The sequence below is a fragment of the Odontesthes bonariensis genome, chromosome 20, assembly GCF_027942865.1.
Source record: "Odontesthes bonariensis isolate fOdoBon6 chromosome 20, fOdoBon6.hap1, whole genome shotgun sequence".
NCBI lineage: Eukaryota > Metazoa > Chordata > Actinopteri > Atheriniformes > Atherinopsidae > Odontesthes > Odontesthes bonariensis.
Window position 1 is genome coordinate 8,015,658 of NC_134525.1, and position 19,771 is coordinate 8,035,428.

At 42.0% G+C, this 19,771-nt stretch overlaps 1 protein-coding gene across 2 annotated transcripts; it reads right to left on the reverse strand.

Annotated features, from left to right (window-relative positions):
• Positions 1-2,802: 2,802 nt before the first annotated feature.
• Positions 2,803-17,895, reverse strand: mbtps2 (membrane-bound transcription factor peptidase, site 2). Of its 2 annotated transcripts, none has more exons than XM_075452604.1 (11): positions 17,629-17,895; positions 15,953-16,101; positions 15,616-15,754; positions 14,904-15,007; positions 13,011-13,138; positions 10,031-10,149; positions 6,828-7,008; positions 6,411-6,517; positions 5,626-5,824; positions 5,266-5,341; positions 2,803-3,730 (listed from the first exon to the last, which is right to left on the reverse strand). In XM_075452604.1, exons 1-11 carry the CDS (start codon positions 17,701-17,703, stop codon positions 3,508-3,510), a joined length of 1,500 nt encoding a protein of 499 aa, XP_075308719.1. In that variant the 5' UTR covers positions 17,704-17,895; the 3' UTR covers positions 2,803-3,507. The 2 variants fall into 2 exon arrangements, with proteins under 2 accessions (XP_075308719.1, XP_075308718.1); XM_075452603.1 differs by having other exon boundaries at positions 6,372-6,517.
• Between the last annotated feature and the right edge of the window lie 1,876 nt (positions 17,896-19,771).

Consider the following 19,771-nt stretch of genomic DNA (forward strand, 5'->3'; position numbering starts at 1 on the left):
TAATCTGACGTTGATGATGTTTCTGCCTGTTTAAAACACACATCAGGGTTTTTGTTTTTTTTTAATCGGAGTATGTTCTCTGAAGGCCCAGAGGTGGTGATGGTGTTGACACCACAGCTCCTGATTGTCCTTCCCAGTCACTGTGGTGAGATTTCTTTCTGCATGTGCTCATTAGGGTTTGGGGCGTCGGCCACAAAGTCCTTATATAGACGTGACTTCCTATAATGCTAAAAACACCCATTCATCAAGTGCAACACTGACCTCGAGGCTATTGTTCACCATTGTGACTCACAGTCACTTGTCCTGTTTATAACTTATTGTGTAAAGACTCACAAGTTGTGATTGTCTCTGCTCCTCTTTAAGGAATTCACTTTTAATGCAGCAGAACGAAAAGACAGACATCCCAGGGCTGATTGTGTTGCTCTAGTTTTGGAAGTTTGACCGCAGAGTCCTCCTAATCACAATATAGATCACGATAATAACAAATTTGTTTCAGTTGATGAAATCTGGACGAATACTTTGGTAACATGTCAGGCCAGGAAATTAGTTTTTATCTTTTAATAACAGGTACAAGTGTTTATCGTGGCTGCATCGCTAGTACAAGTCCTCAAAAAAATGAATCCTACGCGTTCACAAGTTGTAATATTTGGCTGACCTGTAGGGGCAAATTTGACCAGATATAGGGTCATAGGGTCGGCAGCAGTAAAAACTGGTGGGACATTTTGAGGACAAGCTTGTAGAGAAAGTCCGTAACTACATGTATCTTTATGAAAATAGCTGGCGAGATCTGGAAACATCCGTGCACAAAGAAAATTGCTGGAGAAACTGAGTGAGTACAGTGCCGATGGCGTGTTTTTTTTCTAGCCTGAATCGTGTGGTGTGTCCCCTAGTGGAACCGTCCGGTAACGGGCATAATAAACAGGCACGTATGCGAACAATTACGCCCGTGATAGAGCAAGTTGCCTACATGATCATGTGATCAAAAAGCAAGTATATTCCTCACTTAAATCGGTTTCTGTTTTATGAAACAAAACGGTCGAGGTGCAAAACATATTTTTGTTAAAAAAAAACGCATGCTGACTTCTTAGATAGTCCATTATTTGGTCATTTAATGACTTGAATAAAACCAAGAGACAAAGATCAACTTTATTGCTCGACCGCACCTGAAAACTATAATGTGAGATGCATGAAATTCCACACAGATACATTAATAAGTCATTCATGGTCCCCAGAGGATAAAGCCTACAGACTTGAATTTTCCCACTTTTATTGGCTGTCGTTTGTGTGTTTTTTATACAGATAATTACTTATAAACAACTAGTGTCCGTGTATCAAATCAAAATTTAAGTTTGGACTATACTTTACAACATATTTGCACAAATTATGACATTCCCATCAATCCCAGCTGTTCGTTTACTTGAATTTAAAACCAACTAGCAAACAATAGCACAAGAACTCTAAAATAGTTAAATGGGAACGTAATGTGAAACAAGATGAAGAGGTTGCAGAGTTAAATCAGGGGCCTCTTTCTCAATATCAAGCTGTCAGCCAGAATATGCCTCTTTCTGCCCTCGTCTTCATCATCCTCCCATGTCTGTTTACTCAAACATCCCTCCAGGCCGTCATTAGCACAAGATAAGCAACAGAAACACACACATGAGGACACATGAGCAACAGTCTTATCTGAACACGAGCACACAGGAAAGACAGAGTCATGCACTCAGCACCCGCTCTTCTCACATACTGAACTAATTCTCGTACAGTGATGAAGTCTGCAACCACGCTAACGCTGAACCTGCTGACAAAGGTGTCTGCTCCTTTTTGGGTAAATACACCTCAGCGACTGAGCAGAGGGCCGCTCAGTATTTACACGTCTGTGGGGAACACCCTTCCAAATTACCACGTGTCATCTCTATCGCTCACACACTCGGGAAGTAATTACTGCTCAACTCCTCCATCATGCAAAAGCAACTCTGCGGTCTGAAGTGTTACTTAAAGCGCAGCTTGTGTCCTTTGTCACAGCGTCTGAGGAGGACAATGTGCTCGAGGTATGTCGGGTATAAAATTAGAAAGATGCTCTGCAGTCTCCCAAGAGAAGCATCGGGCTCCCTGCATTCATCTTTAACAACAAATACCATCCTGACAAACCACAGCAGCCATGACTTTTCCTTGATGAATGTACTTATAAGTACAACTACTTTACTACGGTACAATATATGAATACTTATTCAGTAAATATACTAATCTGCTCATGCTTTTTCTAGTCCAAATGAAGTCTAAAGTTTACATTGTATAAAGCAACAAAACGATCTAAAGTATAACAAAGTAAAATACTTCAAAGAAGAAGTTATTACATAAGTAGCAGCTAAAGCATCTTTTAGACTTTTTCTAAATACAGTTTTGCGTTTTTATGTGTTCTTTACAGTTATAAAAATAAGCAGAATTCCTATGAGTGCTTTGTGTAAAGTTCGTTTTGTTCTTTTCATTGAACTTGAAGTTACTCTTACTCATCTTGTTCTTGGCAGTCATATATATGCTTCCACATATTAGCAGTGTTGGCATATATACCCTCCGTAGCTACTTTATATCTAGAGGAAAACATCACAGTTGATGTTTTGCAAATTTATATGAAACAAATGTAGCCGTCCCCCCCCCCCCAAAAAATAAAAATTCTATATTTTTCTCTGAAATGTGAAGTATGAAGTAAACGAAATAAAACTTTAAACACCAGCACAATCTTGCAATTAATGAAAGAATTGTAATAAAACAGAGAATAGTCATTAATTAACCAGCTTCAGAGAGTTGAAAATAAAAATCAGTCCTTTATTCGACAATTAAAACAAATGAACTTTTACAACCAGACAGCAGACAGTGAGAGGTCAACAGATGAGGAAGAAATGGCATGAAACTCAGGAACGAGTGAACTCGAAATGCTAGTTGACTCCTGAAGAAAAAGTGACTCAATAAATCTGTGGATTAACTCTTGATCGACATGTTGAGATGGTCTGGGGTCCTGTGGTTAATTAGACAACTTCAAAATGAATATTAGGTAGTGCAGTTTTCGCAGATCAAGATATCCGTGCATTCACAGATCAAATGAAGGCTTCTGAAAACCGTTTCTGTCAAACAAACCTCTCTGTCGCAGCGACAGCAAAAACTTTTGGAGTCACAAAAAGACGGTTTTCACTCAAACTTTAAGCACAAACACTTCACAGGTTTTTTTAAATATTAAAATTGGCTTTTGTAAACAGCAACTTGGGGGACAGTGCTTTACAGCAAGTGCATTATTCATGTTGTATATGTGCTTCTGTGTGTATGGCTGCAACAAGGTGAAGGGAAAGGTTCTTTTGTGGTGGTCTGGTAACGGCTTAAAGGCAGAGCGAGGTTCTGCTCCCTGTATGTTCACAGTTTAATGGTCCAAACAGATTAAGAAGCCAAACATCCGGCGCGGAGTTTCTTTTCCCATTCACTTCTGTCTTCTTGTCTTGTGGCGGTTCACCGCTGCTGCTACCGCGCTGTGACCATCCACAGGCCCAGCGCCACGTTGGCTGCCAGCAGGGCGCTGCCTGCCAGCAACAGGAAGAAACCAATTAGCTCGCGCTTCTGACGGTCTGTTACCACAGTAACCAGCGTGGCCTCCAGCAGAGCGTTCAGCATCCACTGACCGTCCAGAGCGAAGCAGGGCACGGAGTTGACTACTGCTAATGCACCAGAGAGGGACACCACATATCTGAGGCGCAGGACAGCTCAGGACAAGTCACCCAATAAAACACAGGTTTCCATTTAATGTCTTCATTATTCTCACCGGAAGAGGTGGTTTAGGTCCATAAACATTTTCTGACACAGTCTGACGAGCAGCTTTTTCATTCCACTTTTTATTTGGACTATAATGGTGTTTTTATCATTTACTTTTGTACCAAATCTCATTTTATACTGCATATTCACACCCGATCCACCACTGAAGTCTGAAAGTAGGCTGAAAACCAGAGGGGGTGCAGTACTTCCATTATTTATTGAATGAAATAGTTACTTAAGCCCAGATAAGCAGCAGGAAAAGGATGGATAGAAATAATACACTAACTATGACACAGTCATTTAAAGAGTCTACTGTATGTTTTAATTACAGGTTAACAGCTTTTTAAAGCGGTTGATTGTTTTTAGTCAATATTGGTTCAACGTTTTAGCTGAAGCTGAACAAAATACTCTAAAATGGAGATGGACCCACTATTTAAGCACCCAAGCATCTAAAAACAGGAGACTTTACTGTATTCTGGCTGCTGAGATTCCAGTGGATGAGTGAAAAACTGCTGGAGGCTGCTTAGTATCGTCGCTACTCATACTTCAGACGACCAGGCAGCCATTAAATACGCTACAAGGTGATGTGATCGGTAAAAGCCGGGACAACAAATGAGGTGTTTCAGGTTTCAGGAGGAGTGTAATCTGTGGGAGCGAATAACTTCATCTTAGCCTGAAACCCACAGCAACTCAAACTACAATCCAACTTTAAATAACACACAGCAATATCCATTTCAAGTTTGTTTCAGAGATGTAAAAAAAATCCCATTTTAGTCCTCCAGGCACCAATTTTTTTTTTGGTTCAGGTGACAGATTTGAAGCTGATGAACAACTGGAAATAAAGCAGCAGAATAAGAAGGGGCTGCTCACCAACAATAAAAGGAAAAAGTTGCCTGCTTCTGTCACACCATCAGTGGGTTGTGGAGGGCGAATTTAAAGCAAAACTTGAATTTGTCAGAGGAAATAACTCATCGTGTTTCTTAAAAATGAATTAAAGTTTAATTGATTGATAATAATGTAATGTTTGTTTTTTTTTTAGCTGCTTCCTTCCTTTAATGGAAAATATTGCTTTTGATCTTATTCGTGCTACTAATTCAGTTTGTGTACTTCTTCTTATTGACTCGTGCAGTTCGTGGCTTGTGGTGCGTATTTCTCACCATCCTGTTCGTACAACTTGATGATGACGAGTCGTTCAACAGTCTCTTATAACATGTTCCAGTCAGCAGAGCCACAATACTTTTCTGCTGACAAGGCAAAAAGAATCTACAACTGATAACAAACTGCAACTAAAATTATTTAAATGTGCCGACCTGTAATTAAAGTGCCTCTAAAAATGTTTAAAAAAAAAAAAGAAAAAAAGGGATCAGACATTTGGAAATCAAATTAAACTTAATTAGTGGAATATAACCAAAGTACTCTTCTAAAGCCACGCATCCATCACCTCATAGTCCTGTAGATAGAAAAGGATACTTGCAGAAGGTCTCCAAGAAGACGGGCAGGTCCAGGTGGAGGAACCCAAAGCGGGGGATGAAGTTGGTCAGACTTACTGGGAAAGACAAAACAGGAATCAGGGGGGTGATAATTTCATGAATCCGTTGCAACTGTTCAGACGAGACAAGCCTCCTCCTGCTCATTATAAGAGTCCGCTCAACACCTACAACATCAAGTCAGCACTCATTATGTGGATATTACTGTTTACAGTTAGCTGTGGGTGGTGTAAGCCTTCCTGAAAGGTGGAGCCTCCCAAGCAAAAACTGAATCTAAACGTAAAAAAGGAAGAGTTCACCTACAAGTTAAGATCATTGAACATCTGCGTGCGTACGTACGTACCGGCGTACTGCAGGTGGGGCGGATACCCCACAAACAGCATGTGTGTGTTGGGCGGGTGCGTGACACGGATGAAGCGCGTCTGGTTCTCCAAAGAGGGCGTGACGCAGACGCTGGTGGCGTGGGAGTGCGCGGCGCAGTCGCCGTCGCTGTGGCACACCGGCGTCCCCGTCACCATCTTGCGCACCGGCATACAGGCGTACTGCAGCCACAGAGGACACACGGCAACTTTCACTTATCTCCACGTCGGCTATCTCTTGTTTCCTTCATGTTTGTCTGCGCTCGGCTTCTTTTTCACATTTGCACGTTTTAATCTCCCGACTGAGTCACCAGCTTCTTTTTCCTGCGCTGTTTTGCATTCATTCAAAATTCCTGTGCTTCATAAACAACGCACCGTCGACCATTTCTTTCTGCGGATAACACTTGGGAACAGTACAAAGCCAGCTTTTTTAAGATTCTTACTCATCACAGACAGTTAAGTCACACCTCCGTGAAGAAGAAAATCTGTTTAAGCAACAACATTCAGAAGCTGACTGAGCCCTGCAGCAAAAAGTCTGACTCACACAGACGCTGATGATCTCCTCGATCGTGGAGTCAGTCGGGGATCACGTGACAAAAAAAAAATGAGGAAGGACACCGAGACGGACTAAAACTTCTGCTCACTACCGTTGCTACAAACTCAGTCTGTCCACGCAAAACAGCAATAAAAGCAAAGCGAATAAAGAAGGTAAAATGAATGCGCTGCTCACACGATGAGCTGTCACAAAAAGCCTCTGTGTGCGCGTCACCTCTCTGTCCCTGCTCTTCCTGCCGTGCGGTTTGTTGTAGGAGAAGCAGAGGTCCGTCAGGCTGTTGTTGCTGCAGCAGTCCATCGTTCCATCCAGACGCTTGAAAGCTAGCGGAGAAAGAGAAAAAGACGATAACGGTGGATCTCACAGGAGAGAAGATGTCCTGCAGTGAAAGGAACATCTCTCTTTAATTTCACCCTCAGCATGAAGCTGGACCTTCTGCTAACACTTGTTATAAAATATATATATATATATATATATATATATATATATGTTGAGCTGAGTTGATTGCTGGCCAATCAGAACTTTTGTTGCTGCTCTGTGGGTCTGACCTAATTTCAGTTAATTCAATGCCAGCTGAAAGGCGTCGGGTCTCCTTAGAAAAACACTTAAAACATCTTCGGTTTGGACACCAACCTCGCCCGTGAGCCCAGCTGGGCTGCAGGCTGGCAGCAGGGACACAGTATCCCGTCTGCGGGGTGTTAGAGAGGTGAGACAGGCAGCTGGTCCAATCCTCAACCCCCCTGACGGGACAGTCCTCAAGCGCCGTCACGATGTCCCCGACCGACAGCCCCCTGGGCCCGTCAGCTGCAGATCCCTGCACACAAGCAAAAAAAAAAAACTTTGTTCAAATGGCAAACAGGTCACAGAAGACATGTTTGTTGGCTTCGGTCCAGCAAGTTGGAGTTGTTGGGAAACTCTAGGAGGGAACATGGATTGACAAACACTTTTGTTTGCCAACTGCTGCTTATGAGCTCCTTAGCCAAGACCGATATCAGCAATAAGCCGAGGCTGTAGATTAAAAGCTGAAATGACAGCTTGTTGATTTTCTGCAAGAATAAAACTAAGCAACTTCCCCCTCCAGCTCGTCTTATCCAGCTTACTGACGTGTTCTGCGGATCTCCAGGGGCTGTGTTTACATGCATGAGTTTTCTGAAGTATCCCATGAAGCATCCCTGCGCATGCAAGCATCAACTCCTGATTTCAGAAACCCAAAAACACTGGTGGCAGCAAACGGCTGACATATAAAAAGGCACGGCGCAGTTCAGTTCAGTTAGGGTTGATCAAGGTGAGCCTTTCACACCTGCCTGCAGAAACCAAACGCTGTACAGAGAACACGCCGTGTTTGATACACACAGAGTCCCAGATCTGTTGTGTTCCAAGTAAACGTCATAGCCTGATTTAAGTCTAACAACAGGAGTATTCAGGTTCTTTAGCGTGTTTGACCTGATGAGACATGATGCAGCAGATGTGAGCGCGTCCCGTCAGACCTCCAGCAACGCTGGCGTGTGCACACAAGCTCAAGTTTGTTTGGATTTTTTCCCCCATTGTTGACATCGTGTCAATCATTTACAATAAAAACCAAAGGTTTAACCCCGTGAATGTCTTTATTTCATGGGTGTAGTTTCTTCAAAGCTGGAAAGTTTTAGGCTTCATGACTGAATGGGTTAAAATCCCAGTTTTAAAGCTTGTCCAGGTTTTTGGTCACTTAGGAGATGATGTTTACATTGGACTACAGAAATCTGGTTACTCATAATTCTGTGAGCACACAGGGTCATAAACACGTGTGAAAAAAAACATTTAATCGACAATGATCTCTACAAGCCGTTCCATTTCTCAGCTGCTTTCAATCAGAACTGCGTTTTCCCAGAATCTGTGTGCAGTCCAGAGGAGCTTAGCTCATGGTTTCACTCCACTTGCCGACCTGTTTTGGACACTGTGGCTCCATTAAAAACCAGGCACCCTAAAACTAAACCTGAACCCTGGCTAATTGACACGACTCAAACTGTCAGATGCAGGGGCCGTAGAGATGAGTGCAAGTGGGAGAAGGACAAACTGCAGGTGTGATGCTACCGTGAAAGATGCTAAAAGAAAATATTTCTCTGACATTATCCTGCCAAACTGTTACAAGCCCCATGTTCTGTTTAAGACCATAAACCGGGTTCTTTATGCCCCGCAGACTGTCTGTATGGAGCCCTCCACTACTGTTTGTGATAACTTTCTGCACTTTTTTATTGATAGGGTCTCTTACTAGAGCTCTCATATCACCTCCTGCTGACGACCCTTTAATCTCTGTCCCCTGCTCTGCTGTTTTTAACCAGTTTGAGCCAGAGACTCTGTGCTTTTTACAGGAGATTGTTGGTCGGTCGTTTTAAGCCCTCGGGTTCTCCAGATGATGCTGTCCCTCCTCGACTATTTAAAGAGGTTTTCCCCACTATAGGGTCATCTGTCACTGCTGTCATAAATAGCAGTCTGTCCTTAGGTGTAGTCCCTGAAAATATTAAGCATGTGGTAGTTCAACCACTGATTAAAAAAAAAAAAAAAAAACTGGTCTAGATCCTGCAGTTCTTGCCAATTTCAGACCAATCTCCAAACTTCCTTTTATTTAAAAAATCCTCCAAAAGGTAGTCCACTGTCAGCTAATGGCCTTTCTTGAAGAGCATAGCATTCTCGAGGTTTTCCAGTCTGGTTTTAAAACAGCACCGAATCTGCACTTTTAAGAGTTTTTAATGACATCTTTTTAGCTAGGGACTCGGCACAGTGGACCATGACACTTTAACAACACGTTTGGAGCATTAGGTGGGCATCAGGGAGTGGTTCAGGTCATACTTTCTGTGTCAGCCTTGGTGACTCTCCATCCTCCTCGGCTCCTCTCACCTGTGGCGTCCCACAGGGCTCAGCTCTGGGCCCCCTTCTCTTCTCCCTCTACTTGCTTCCACTTCAGAAGTATGGCATTTTGTTCCACTGTTACGCGGATGACTGCCAGATTTATGTGCCTCTTAAAAAGAATGACACACTCTTTTGCAGCTGCAGCTCCACAACTTTGGACATCAGACAGGCCTCTTCTCCATCTGTTTTTAAATCCCTTCTTAAAACGCATCTTTTTTCATTGGCCTTTAACACTATGTGAGACATTGACTTTTATTCCTTTATTTCATTTTATTTATTTTGTTGCAATTTCTTGTAAAATGTTTTATTATTTTATTATTATGTTTTTATTTATCCTGTACAGCACTTTGGTCAACTGTGGTCCTTTAAAGTGCTTAACAAATAAAGCTGGATTGGAAATGCTCAGAAAGCAGACTAAAATGTAAAACCAACCGCATGTAAACACAGTTCCTGTCGTCCAAAAATTAAGAGAGAACGTGGTAGCACAAAAATCACATTTATACGTTATTAAAAAGGTCAAATAAAAAAAATTAAAAAAAACACGCCAACTGTAGCTTATTAAGGAAATCTTTCACACATTTACGAAATGATGGCGACACGTTTTATTCAGTCTGTGGAGCTGCTGAATCAACACCAGGCACCAATAATATCAATAAAGATGAAACATACAGAGAAGGCACCACAGTTGGAAAAAGTGTAAAATATCATCTGCATGAAGGTGTTGTTGGGAATGATGCTGAATCCCCTTTAAATTCTGCCACCTGATTTGATAAATTAAGGTAAAAAAGAAATCAGAAATCACAGTAACAAGAACACGTAATTTTTAAAACTCTCATTTCCAAGCTACACATACAGCTGCCTGTGTGTTGGATCCATCAGTGTCAAAAACTCACTGATATATAAGTATTCACCCATTCATTGCTCCTGATGGAAAAACCTGCAGCTCTCACCTGCACAACCTCATTGACGAGCGCCCCGGCTCCGGTGAAGTACATGGGAAACAGGAGGATGGGCAGCAGGAAGAGGAAGGCCAGCGCCGACACACACAGGACAAAGTTGTGCCAAACTCCTGAAGAAAAAGAACAAGACATTCTTTTAATTCCTACTTTTATCTTCGGGTACTTTTAATAGTCACATCCATCATGTTAAAGTCTGTTTGAGACCAGACGCTGCAGTAATAACCGTTTAATAAAACAAAGTGGATATCTGCATCAGAGACGGACTTTATAGTATAAAATTAAATTGTCTCCGTTTTAAGTGCTGAGTTGCAGTGGATGCTGTGTCACACTGTGCAAACACAGACGGCAGGAGCAGCCCGTTTCATTTCAGCTCATTAATTCTTCAAATGAATACATCTGAAATGTCTTCTTTTCTTTTCATTTGACTGTCCAAAATCCAAAAGATACTCAGTCTACAACCAGAGAAAATGAAGAAACCTAGAAATCATTCATGTTAGAGAATCTACACCCTGTTCAATCTGTTCAGTCGCTGCGTCCAAACATTTATTTTAGGCTCATACTTTCACCAGACAAATCTAAATAAACTGTTTATCTAGTCCCCACACCACTAAGCAGACAACAGACGTTTATCATTCCTAAAATATCCAAGAAGTCTTGATGATCCATGTGTGCTTCTCCAACAGCCTTCTACATGCTCTCCACATATTCTGACTGTAGGATGTCGTGGCAAAAGAGTAACCGCTGCTCACTAAAAATAACCGTCTATACCATCTTAATTATGCAAGAAGACTCAAGTCTCTGAAAACCACAGGAGGGAAAGTCTCCTCTTCTGATGAGGTCAACACAGAACCTTTGAGTCCTGAGTCTCTGGTCGGAGAAAATAGTTTTTTTCCCCATCTTTTTTTCCAGTCTATGAGCAAGAAGCTTGAATACATTTCTGATACTGGTTCATGCTGTAAACAAACAAAGCTCGGGATAAATAATACACACGTGATGTCAGTCAGCCCCCCCCCCCCCACTCTGCTGTGGACATACCGAGAAATAAACAAGCACAGCAGTTATGTCACCACTCCCCTGATGGGAATAGCATCCTCCTCGCTCCGGTATGTCATGTGACTGCACTGGACGTCTCAGTCTTGTGTCTGGAGTCCCTACCAAGTTATTTTCTTGTCAGAAAGGCCTTGGGGAAATTTTGCACCGGATGGCCACAGACAAAGAGTTTCACAGAAGCTCTTCGCTGCCCCCCGAAGGCGGCAAACAGCAAAGGGAAACCCAGTGAGTTTGCACCTCGGCAGCTGCATTATCATCTGCAGGCGGATGCTAACACACGCTCTCTAAAAGTAGCAACCGTTTCATTTCGGTCTTATTCTAACTGGTGACACATGAACCCAAACCAACATTTAAACATCACAACTGTTCAAAATGCAGCTCGTTTACTTAATGTGACGGCGGACAGATTGTCATTTTCTGAACAAAAAGAAACCATGTGACCCTCCTCTGCACGAGAATACTTCACACAGTGCAAAGCATTCACCTTATCAAAGTACTTTTGCTTTATTTTTAAACTCTTTAAATGTCTTTTTTTCCAAAAATACTCCCAGTGCATCTTCCCATCTCCTTCTGTCGTTTCAGGCGACAGTTAAACTGCTCGACAGAATAAATATCTGCCTCCACCTCAACCAACTACAACAGTAAACGACTACTTATACATTCATGGAATCCACTATTTTTGAGGGGAAAGAAAATAAAATTTTTCTTTTAATGACTTTAAAACATGTGTCACTTCTCTACTTTCTTGCATGACTTCTATGTACAGATGCTCAAACGTGGATGAGATATCGAGCCAATGTTTGTTCTCACGTGGTTTAATCTGGCAGAAACTGGTCAAATAGAGCCTAATTTTAAAGGAAATGACACATATGGGGACAAATAGGAAAAAGAACAAAACTTAAACAAAAGAAAAATAAACATATCTTAAAACAGGAAATTCCTGAGGAGCCAAGAAGATATATTGGTGCTCATCAGGGTGGAAAATGCTATAAAACCTTCTTTAAAGGGCTTCACCTCATTCCACACACTATGTGTACATGGAGGAAATTTGAAGTCACACTTACCGTCAACAAGTGTGATCAACCAACAAATATCACACACAGACTGGATATTTGAACTGAATGTCAACAGAAAGTGGATCACAGAGCACAATGATCCAAACCAAATGAGATGTTCTTCCAGAAAATGGCAAAAGAACAAAAATAAGAAATAAATGTTCTGTAATAGTAAAGTTAAAGTCCCGACTTTAATCCAAGACAGAAGGACTTGCAGTTTTGTCTCGCTTTAAAAAAAAAAAAAAAAAACATCTATTTTTTTGAACTGAAGTGAAAATCAGATGAAGTTTTAGATAATTTTTATACATGAGCATAAAAATTATGAGCGCTTAACAAATTTTAAAACACCGGCGCTGATGATTCAGCGCATACATCAAAATGAACCAACAAACCTTTTCTTTTAAAGAACCTGCAACAAAATGTTTCTTTACTCTCCCTTCACACTATTGATCATTTAATATTATAAGCACTACTTTGTACTGAATAAGCATTTTCAAACAACCTTCTTGACTGCCATCCAATTAAAAACGAAACCATTTCTCAGACTTAACTGCACTGATATTATTGAGCCTTTTTCCCAGGCTTCCACCGATCAGGTACGATGGCAGGCATCGGTGATATTCATGCACGTATAACTGTCGCCTCCACCAATCAATTCATCCTGCTCCAATTTTCCTTATTGCAAGTGAAATGATTAGATGCGATGTGGCTCGCCGCTGCTCAGCAATAAATTGCACTGAGTGACCTTCAGCGCCAACAACAACACGCTTACAATAATTGTGATTAATAGCCGCGATCACATTAGCTGGCAAATAGACAGGTGGCTGTAAAGATTTATCAGGAGAATAGCAGGTAAACCATTTTACCTGCACAAAAGATGCGGAGCTGCTGAGTGGGCGATATGAGGTTGAGGTGGGTGGTGAAGAGGTCCACAAACGCACCAGGATACACCACAAAAACAAAAATCCCAAATCCATTCACCCTCACTTGTTCCCTGCAAGAGGACAGAACAGTTTGACACATTTATTAATGTTTCACGGGATTTATTTTTTCCACCAAAGTGGTTCCAGAGCTCAACTTAAAACCAGTTCTTTCCGTTTCAACAGCCAACGCTCTGATTCAGACCCCCGAAAAAGTGATTGTCAACCGTCACCTACCTTGTGCTCGATCAAAGCAAAGAACCCGCGGGGGGGGGGATTACACTGTCGTAAATACAACACCCTTTCGCTTTCACGTTTCTTGACGAACTGGCGAGGAGTCAGAAGGTGCAAGCTATGTTGCCCGAGAAGGTAAGAGTAATCAAATGTACCTGGGAGCATGAGAGGGGTCTATTTGTTTTTGCGGTAGGTGTGCCAGAAAGCAAGTCGAAGTACTTCCGCTCAGCTCCCGGGCCGGTCCAGCAAAGTTGCATAGCGCAGTTATTCCAACTCAGAACCCCGAAGGGCATAGGAGACAGGCCAATCGTAATATTAAAACTCATTCTAACAGCACAATTTTTTCCAAGCTGTTATTTTAAGGTAGAAATGTTACATAGTACTCCTTTAATTCAAGAAAACAATGGAAAACTGAGCTTCACGTGGGATGGAAAGTCAAAGCAGCCGCAGAGGAACATGAGCTCAGAGTTACAGATGCAGTGTTTACAGTCATAAACCGTTGCAGCTACACTTAAACACGTTCATAGATCCTGCTTTAAACAAATCTCGTATGTGGCGCTGTTTTTAAAATACCGGCTGCGTTTGGAAACGCTGGCCAGCGCTGCCAAGACCGTCCAAGGTTTAAAAACATGGCTGGTGATATTAAGACTTTTTTTTGGGGGGGGGGGGGGGGGCAGATAAAATTTCACCCTGGGTTGTGGTCCTCGACAGAAATTCTGATTACACAAAAGGGAGGGTCAAGCATGTTCTGGAAGATGTGTTTAAAGTGAAGCTCTGTGCTAAACGTGCAAAATCAAACCAATTTTAAGCCGATTCACCGATTCTTTATGGGACCGACCTGGAGTTAGCTGCAGCCCTAAACCAGCACTGGTACCACTTTGGCTGAAAAGGGGTAATGGTGATTTAAAAAAAGAACAGACCTCATTGCAGACATGAGTCTGGAAAGAACAGAATGTCCAAAAATAAGCTTGGAAAAAAAGAAAACTCAAACTAGGTGTTCTTAAAAAAAAATCTGCAAACAACTATTATGACACATCATGATACTCTATTTAGACAATTCAGTTAAATCTGTCCCTTCAAAAGGAGTCATTTAAACTGATCCTCACGGATATTGTTGGCTCAAGTGTCTGTGAGGATCATGTTTTCCTACAAAATGTGGAAGCTTACGTAACAGACGGTCGAAAAAAACCTGAGAAAAAATACAAGTGCGCAGTTTATTATTCACCACATTTCCTTAAAGTCATTTACCTACATAAGACACTTAACTCTTCAGCGTTTGCAGGGATCAGACCGATCAGAAAAGATGCCTGGCATTGACTAAAAAAAAAACAAACAAAAAAAAAAAACCCTCTTGGACTGATTCCTTGGGCAAAATGAAATCAAACATACATGAAAAAGGCATCAATGGATTCAACAGTGAGGTGCTGCAGCAGTTCGAGAAACCGTGACTACTTCCATATTCAACCTGGATTTGTTTATGAGGCAAAAACAAGCGATGCAAAACAAAACAAAACCATCCCACATCCTCCAACTTCCTGATGGAGTTGCTGCTCACGCCTGCAGGATGACATTGGAACTCATTGCGTTGAAGGATGAGTGTTTTACCTCAATGCTGCCACAGCGTGGCCCAGCTCGTGTATAACTCCACTGAGCAGCAGAGCGATGAAGAAGTAGGCCAGCTGACCGGTGGGAAGATTGACACCTGGGACCTGAAAAAACACGAGATGCCAAAAGAAAAGGTACCGAGTGATACAGAAACACAACAAGAGAGGAAAAATAAGCTCGTCTCAAGACCTTTTTCCGTATTTCCATCCACTAATAGAAGTATTTTTTAATTGAAGCTTAGTGGGATATATTTATCTGCAGAAGCTGCGAATGAAACCAAATTTAAAACTTCCTCCTACATTTTTATCTCTCCATATTTCAGCTGAAACTCATTTTATCTGTGTGAGCTGCATCCTATTCTCCTCTTGGCTGTGCAGAGCGTGTTCTGTCACTCCGGGCTGACTTCTCAGTTATAAATGGCCTGCTAATAGCTTCCCATGAATCACCTCCAGAGGTCCACTGGGAACAGTGCTCACATTAATTCACAGCTATTTGGCACCACAATGAAACAGTGAGAATGAAAAGTGCTCCTTGTAATTCAGGGCTCTTTTGTGTTAGATCGAAGACCAAATGTGACACTGTAAGCAGAGGGGAGACACAAACCCCCGCAGATTCATTCTAACGAAATCTTTGACTCTGCAGCTCGCAAACAAGCAACTTCTATTTGTTCGTGATTTTGAATGTGCTGTAAAACGCTCATAAATCAACGTACCACCACTTGCAGGGCCTGCTGACCTCCTATCCGAGGGTTGTCGGTGGTCATCTGCGCGTATGTCTGCTGCAGCGTTTTTATCAGCAGCACCACTGATCCGAACATGGCAGCAATACCAAACACAAGGCCGCTGTTGAACCTGGGAAAAGCAGAGATCGAACAAATTAGTTCTGGAGCAGGAACTTCCGAGGACGCGATCGGGAGAAAATCTTGCATACAAGATCTGAAGGAACACCTTAAAGAAAAGGGAAGAAAGTAATTCAATTTGAACTTAAAACTGAAAGAGTGGATGAGGAAAGTCCAGAAAAGACGCAGGAGCAGTTGGGTTTATTCTCACCACAGGTAGAGAGCTCGGGGGTTGATGCGGGCGCAGTGCGCAAACAGCCAGTTGAACATGGTGGTCTGCCATCTCAGGTGGAAAGGAGACAACATCAGCCCCCGACTGGCGAGCCAAGACTCATAGTTGATCCGGTGTGTGGCGGACGACTGCGGGACGGACAAAAAGTTCCACCAAAGAGGGAAATCAGAGCCGTGTCCTTCCAGAAACATCACAAGTAAAAAAGGAAAGGATATGCATCTATGATGTGAGGGTCGGCACGGGAAGAGCTCAGTCACCACGGCTCATGAACTTTAACTGCATCAAAAACCAAACACACAATCATCTGATCTGAGAAAAGATTCCTCTCTGTGGTCACCAGCTACTGAACCTCTGTTGTATAAAAGCACCATTTTACCATCTACGCACCTTTAACTCTGACCATCTAAGAAAAAGGATAAACAACTTCTAATGTGTGGAAACTACTTTGCTTTTCAATTATGCGCTTCCAGACCTCATCAGAACTGGTCCACGTCCACCCTCCCCCCACACGCCCAAATCGTTAAGTCTGTTGGAGAAACTTCTCTTCAATTTATTTATTTTTTTTTACTTCATTTGTCAAAGTGTGCGCAGGAGCCAGCAGCGACGATAAATCCACAACTTTGTGGTAAACCCCCGGCCCTCTCTGTATTGGATGGTAGAAGTGCCACAAAAAAAAAAGAACAAGTCGGTAAAAGAATAAAGAAATACACACATAAATAACAGATAAACAAATACATGGAATTACAGGCAAAGGAGTAAACAAATGTGGAAGTATAGAGACAACAAAAGAGAAAACATTACAAAGCTTTTCTGTTTAGATTTAGATATTTATGTTCTTGCTTTATCATTGCTTTGTTTTTTCATGCATGTTCCCTTATTATCAAAATGTATAAGTTATTAATTTCTCTTATTTTAGATTGTTTTAAAGATTTATTCCCTTTTTTGTGACACTATTTTGGATAAAAATGACGAGATTCCAGATAAATACATCAATCGGGGTCCCCGCTGTCTCCTGCAATGACAAAAGCAACTGTTGGGACCACTGGAGACGATCCCACAGACTTATTCAAGAACTTAACCAAATACATCCCATAGAAAAAGCTTCAGATTTACCTTTGCTATGATACAACACGACTATGGCAGTGATTACTAATAATAATAAAGGCTTCCAAACAGCGGGAGTGGCAGTTTAACAACAGTAACCTTTAACGGGGATGTCAACAACTGTGGCTACAATACATTAGCTTTTTTTATCCACCTTTTGTGTATCCAAAATCATAACGTTTTACCCATTTAATCCGAAAATAGTCTGAAAGTTTCCAGGTTATCACAGCCAGGTGAGAATCCTGAGTCATATTACCCCACAGACAGAATTATGTGATGTCGTGGCTTAAATAAGAAAACCAGCTCGAATTTGGGTGCAGTTTTACATCTATTGTCAAGGTGTGGCCATAGATGAAAACGCTGCATTAGAAAATATGCGGTGATTAACGTTGACCTGAATACAGCTGGATTCTGGTGGTGCACAAAGTGAGCTTTTAGTGAGACTGCTCACGCGACCGTTGGTCGACTTAACGGCCTCCTCAAATGTCGATTTATCCGCGTATGTTAGACGGGAGGTTGTTAAACTGAAAGTCAGACGGTCAAATATTCACCCTGAGTAGTGTGTCGGCCAGATAGACGGCACACCAGCCTGCCATCACACACAGCAGCAGGGGCACGGGGATCATGGTGCAGTTTATCAGATAACTCTCCGCGGAACAGACGCCTCCATCACTCCCTCAGCCCCGCGGCGAGCTGCAGCTAAGCGCATTTAAAAATGCAAAAAAATGTCGACATTTTGGATTAAACGTGCAAAGAGACGCCAAAGGGGTTTGTTTGCGGATGCAGTGACTGGAGAGACGCGTCAGAACTCTGTCTTCTTCTACGTTTTCTTTAGCAACCTAAGAGCTCACTTCCGCCACCCTGAGTTAACCAACGGAACATCTTTTTTTTCTGTGCAATTTTACACAAGAATTACACAAAAATGACTTCAGTTCCGAATAGATTTTTTAAACAACAGAACAACAGTTGCAAAATAAAACCAAAACTGTAATATCAACAGATTAAAGGACAACGATGGAAATACACAAAATTTGTTTCACAATCAATGTTTTAATCCCTCATGTGTGTTCCTTTTCGAGACACATTCCTGTTTGTCAGCAACTTGTACGTGTAAGGGGATTGAATTGACTTTCACTGGGCTAAAACTTCAGCTAAGATTTTTTTTCTTGGTTGCATTATCCTAGCCTGGGTGCCAGCCGAATTTAGCCCCGCCCATAACATTTTTGGTCAGGAAGTTCGGTCTGGCTCTGCTCAGTTGGGAAATCTCTATGCTCGAAATCAAAACAGTCGACCCAATCAGATTGCCAGGGCGGGCTTTATACGATGATAGACAGATGATCAATAGGGACATTATCAACTACGTCACTAAAGAGCGCTTGGTTTGAATTCGTTTGAAACAAACATGGCTATCGATAAAGGCTTTTATCGATAGAAAAGATGTTTTTGCCGTGTGTGTCGCTTAATCTACATCACATACTACGTTGCTCTGATTGGTTTTGCGTTAAAACGTTAAATTTCAGTTATTTTGCTTTAATTTTGGGTCCCCTAGAGGTCCCAAGTAGGCAAGGCAAGGCAATTTTATTTATAGAGCACAATTCATACACAGGGCAATTCAAAGTGCTTTACAGCTACATAAAATCACAAGAAGGCAATAAAACCATTAAAAAGGAATAAAAAAAATAAAAGAAAGAAATTAAAAAAGAAAGAAATTTAAAACCCATTAATTAAGTAATTAAAAAGTGAAGAGTGCAGATAAAATACTTTCAGGTGTCATATGCACAGCTAAATAGAACTGTTTTCAGCCTGGATTTAAACATTGTCAGAGTTGAGGCCTGTCTCACATCTTCTGGAAGACTGTTCCAGATTTTAGGGGCATAAAACTGAAACGCAGCCTCACCTTGTTTAGTCCTGACTCTGACTCTGGGCCCCAGCAGGAGACCCCTCCCTGAGGTTCTCAGAGCCCGAGTTGGTTCATATGGCTCTAACATGTCAGAGATGTACTTTGGCGCTTGACCGTGAAGAGACTTGTACACGAGCAGAGCTGTTTTAAAGTCTATTCTCTGAGCGACAGGAAGCCAGTGCAGAGGCCTGAGCACTGGACTAATATGGTCGTATTTCCTGGTTCTAGTCAGGACTCGAGCAGCAGCATTCTGGATGTACTGCAGCTGTCTTATAGCCCGTTTAGAGAGCCCAGTGAGCAGGCCGTTACAGTAGTCTAACCTGCTGGAGACAAACGCATGGATCAGTCTCTCTAAGTCTGGTTTAGACACTATTCCTTTGATTCTGGCAATGTTTTTTAGATGGTAAAAAGCTGCTGATGTTACAGATTTAATGTGGCTGTTAAAGTTCAGGTCTGAGTCCAATATTACCCCGAGATTTCTAACTTGACAGTTAGGTTTTAGAGAGAGAGTCTCAAGGTGACTGATAACACTTTCTCTTTGTTTCTGTGGGCCACAGACAATGATTTCAGTTTTGTCTGAGTTTAGCTGGAGGAAATTGTTTTGCATCCACACACTGATCTGTTCGATGCAGCGACACAGTGTATCTACAGGCCCGTGTTCTCCTGCCGTCAGTGACACGTAGATCTGAGTGTCATCTGCATAATTGTGGTAGGACACATTATAGCTGCGTATTAGCTGGCCTAGTGGAAGCATGTACAGATTGAACAATACGGGTCCCAGGATTGACCCCTGG

Coding starts and splice junctions, on each gene's coding strand:
- mbtps2 (XM_075452603.1), bottom strand. CDS start 17,703: ATGATCCCCGTGCCCCTGCTGCTGTGTGTGATGGCAGGCTGGTGTGCC. Junction 7,009..10,030: donor TCGTCAATGAGGTTGTGCAG/GTGAGAGCTGCA, acceptor GCTTGTGTGCAG/GGATCTGCAGCTGACGGGCC. Junction 5,825..6,371: donor TTTTTGTGACAGCTCATCGT/GTGAGCAGCGCA, acceptor CTGTGGCTGCAG/TACGCCTGTATGCCGGTGCG.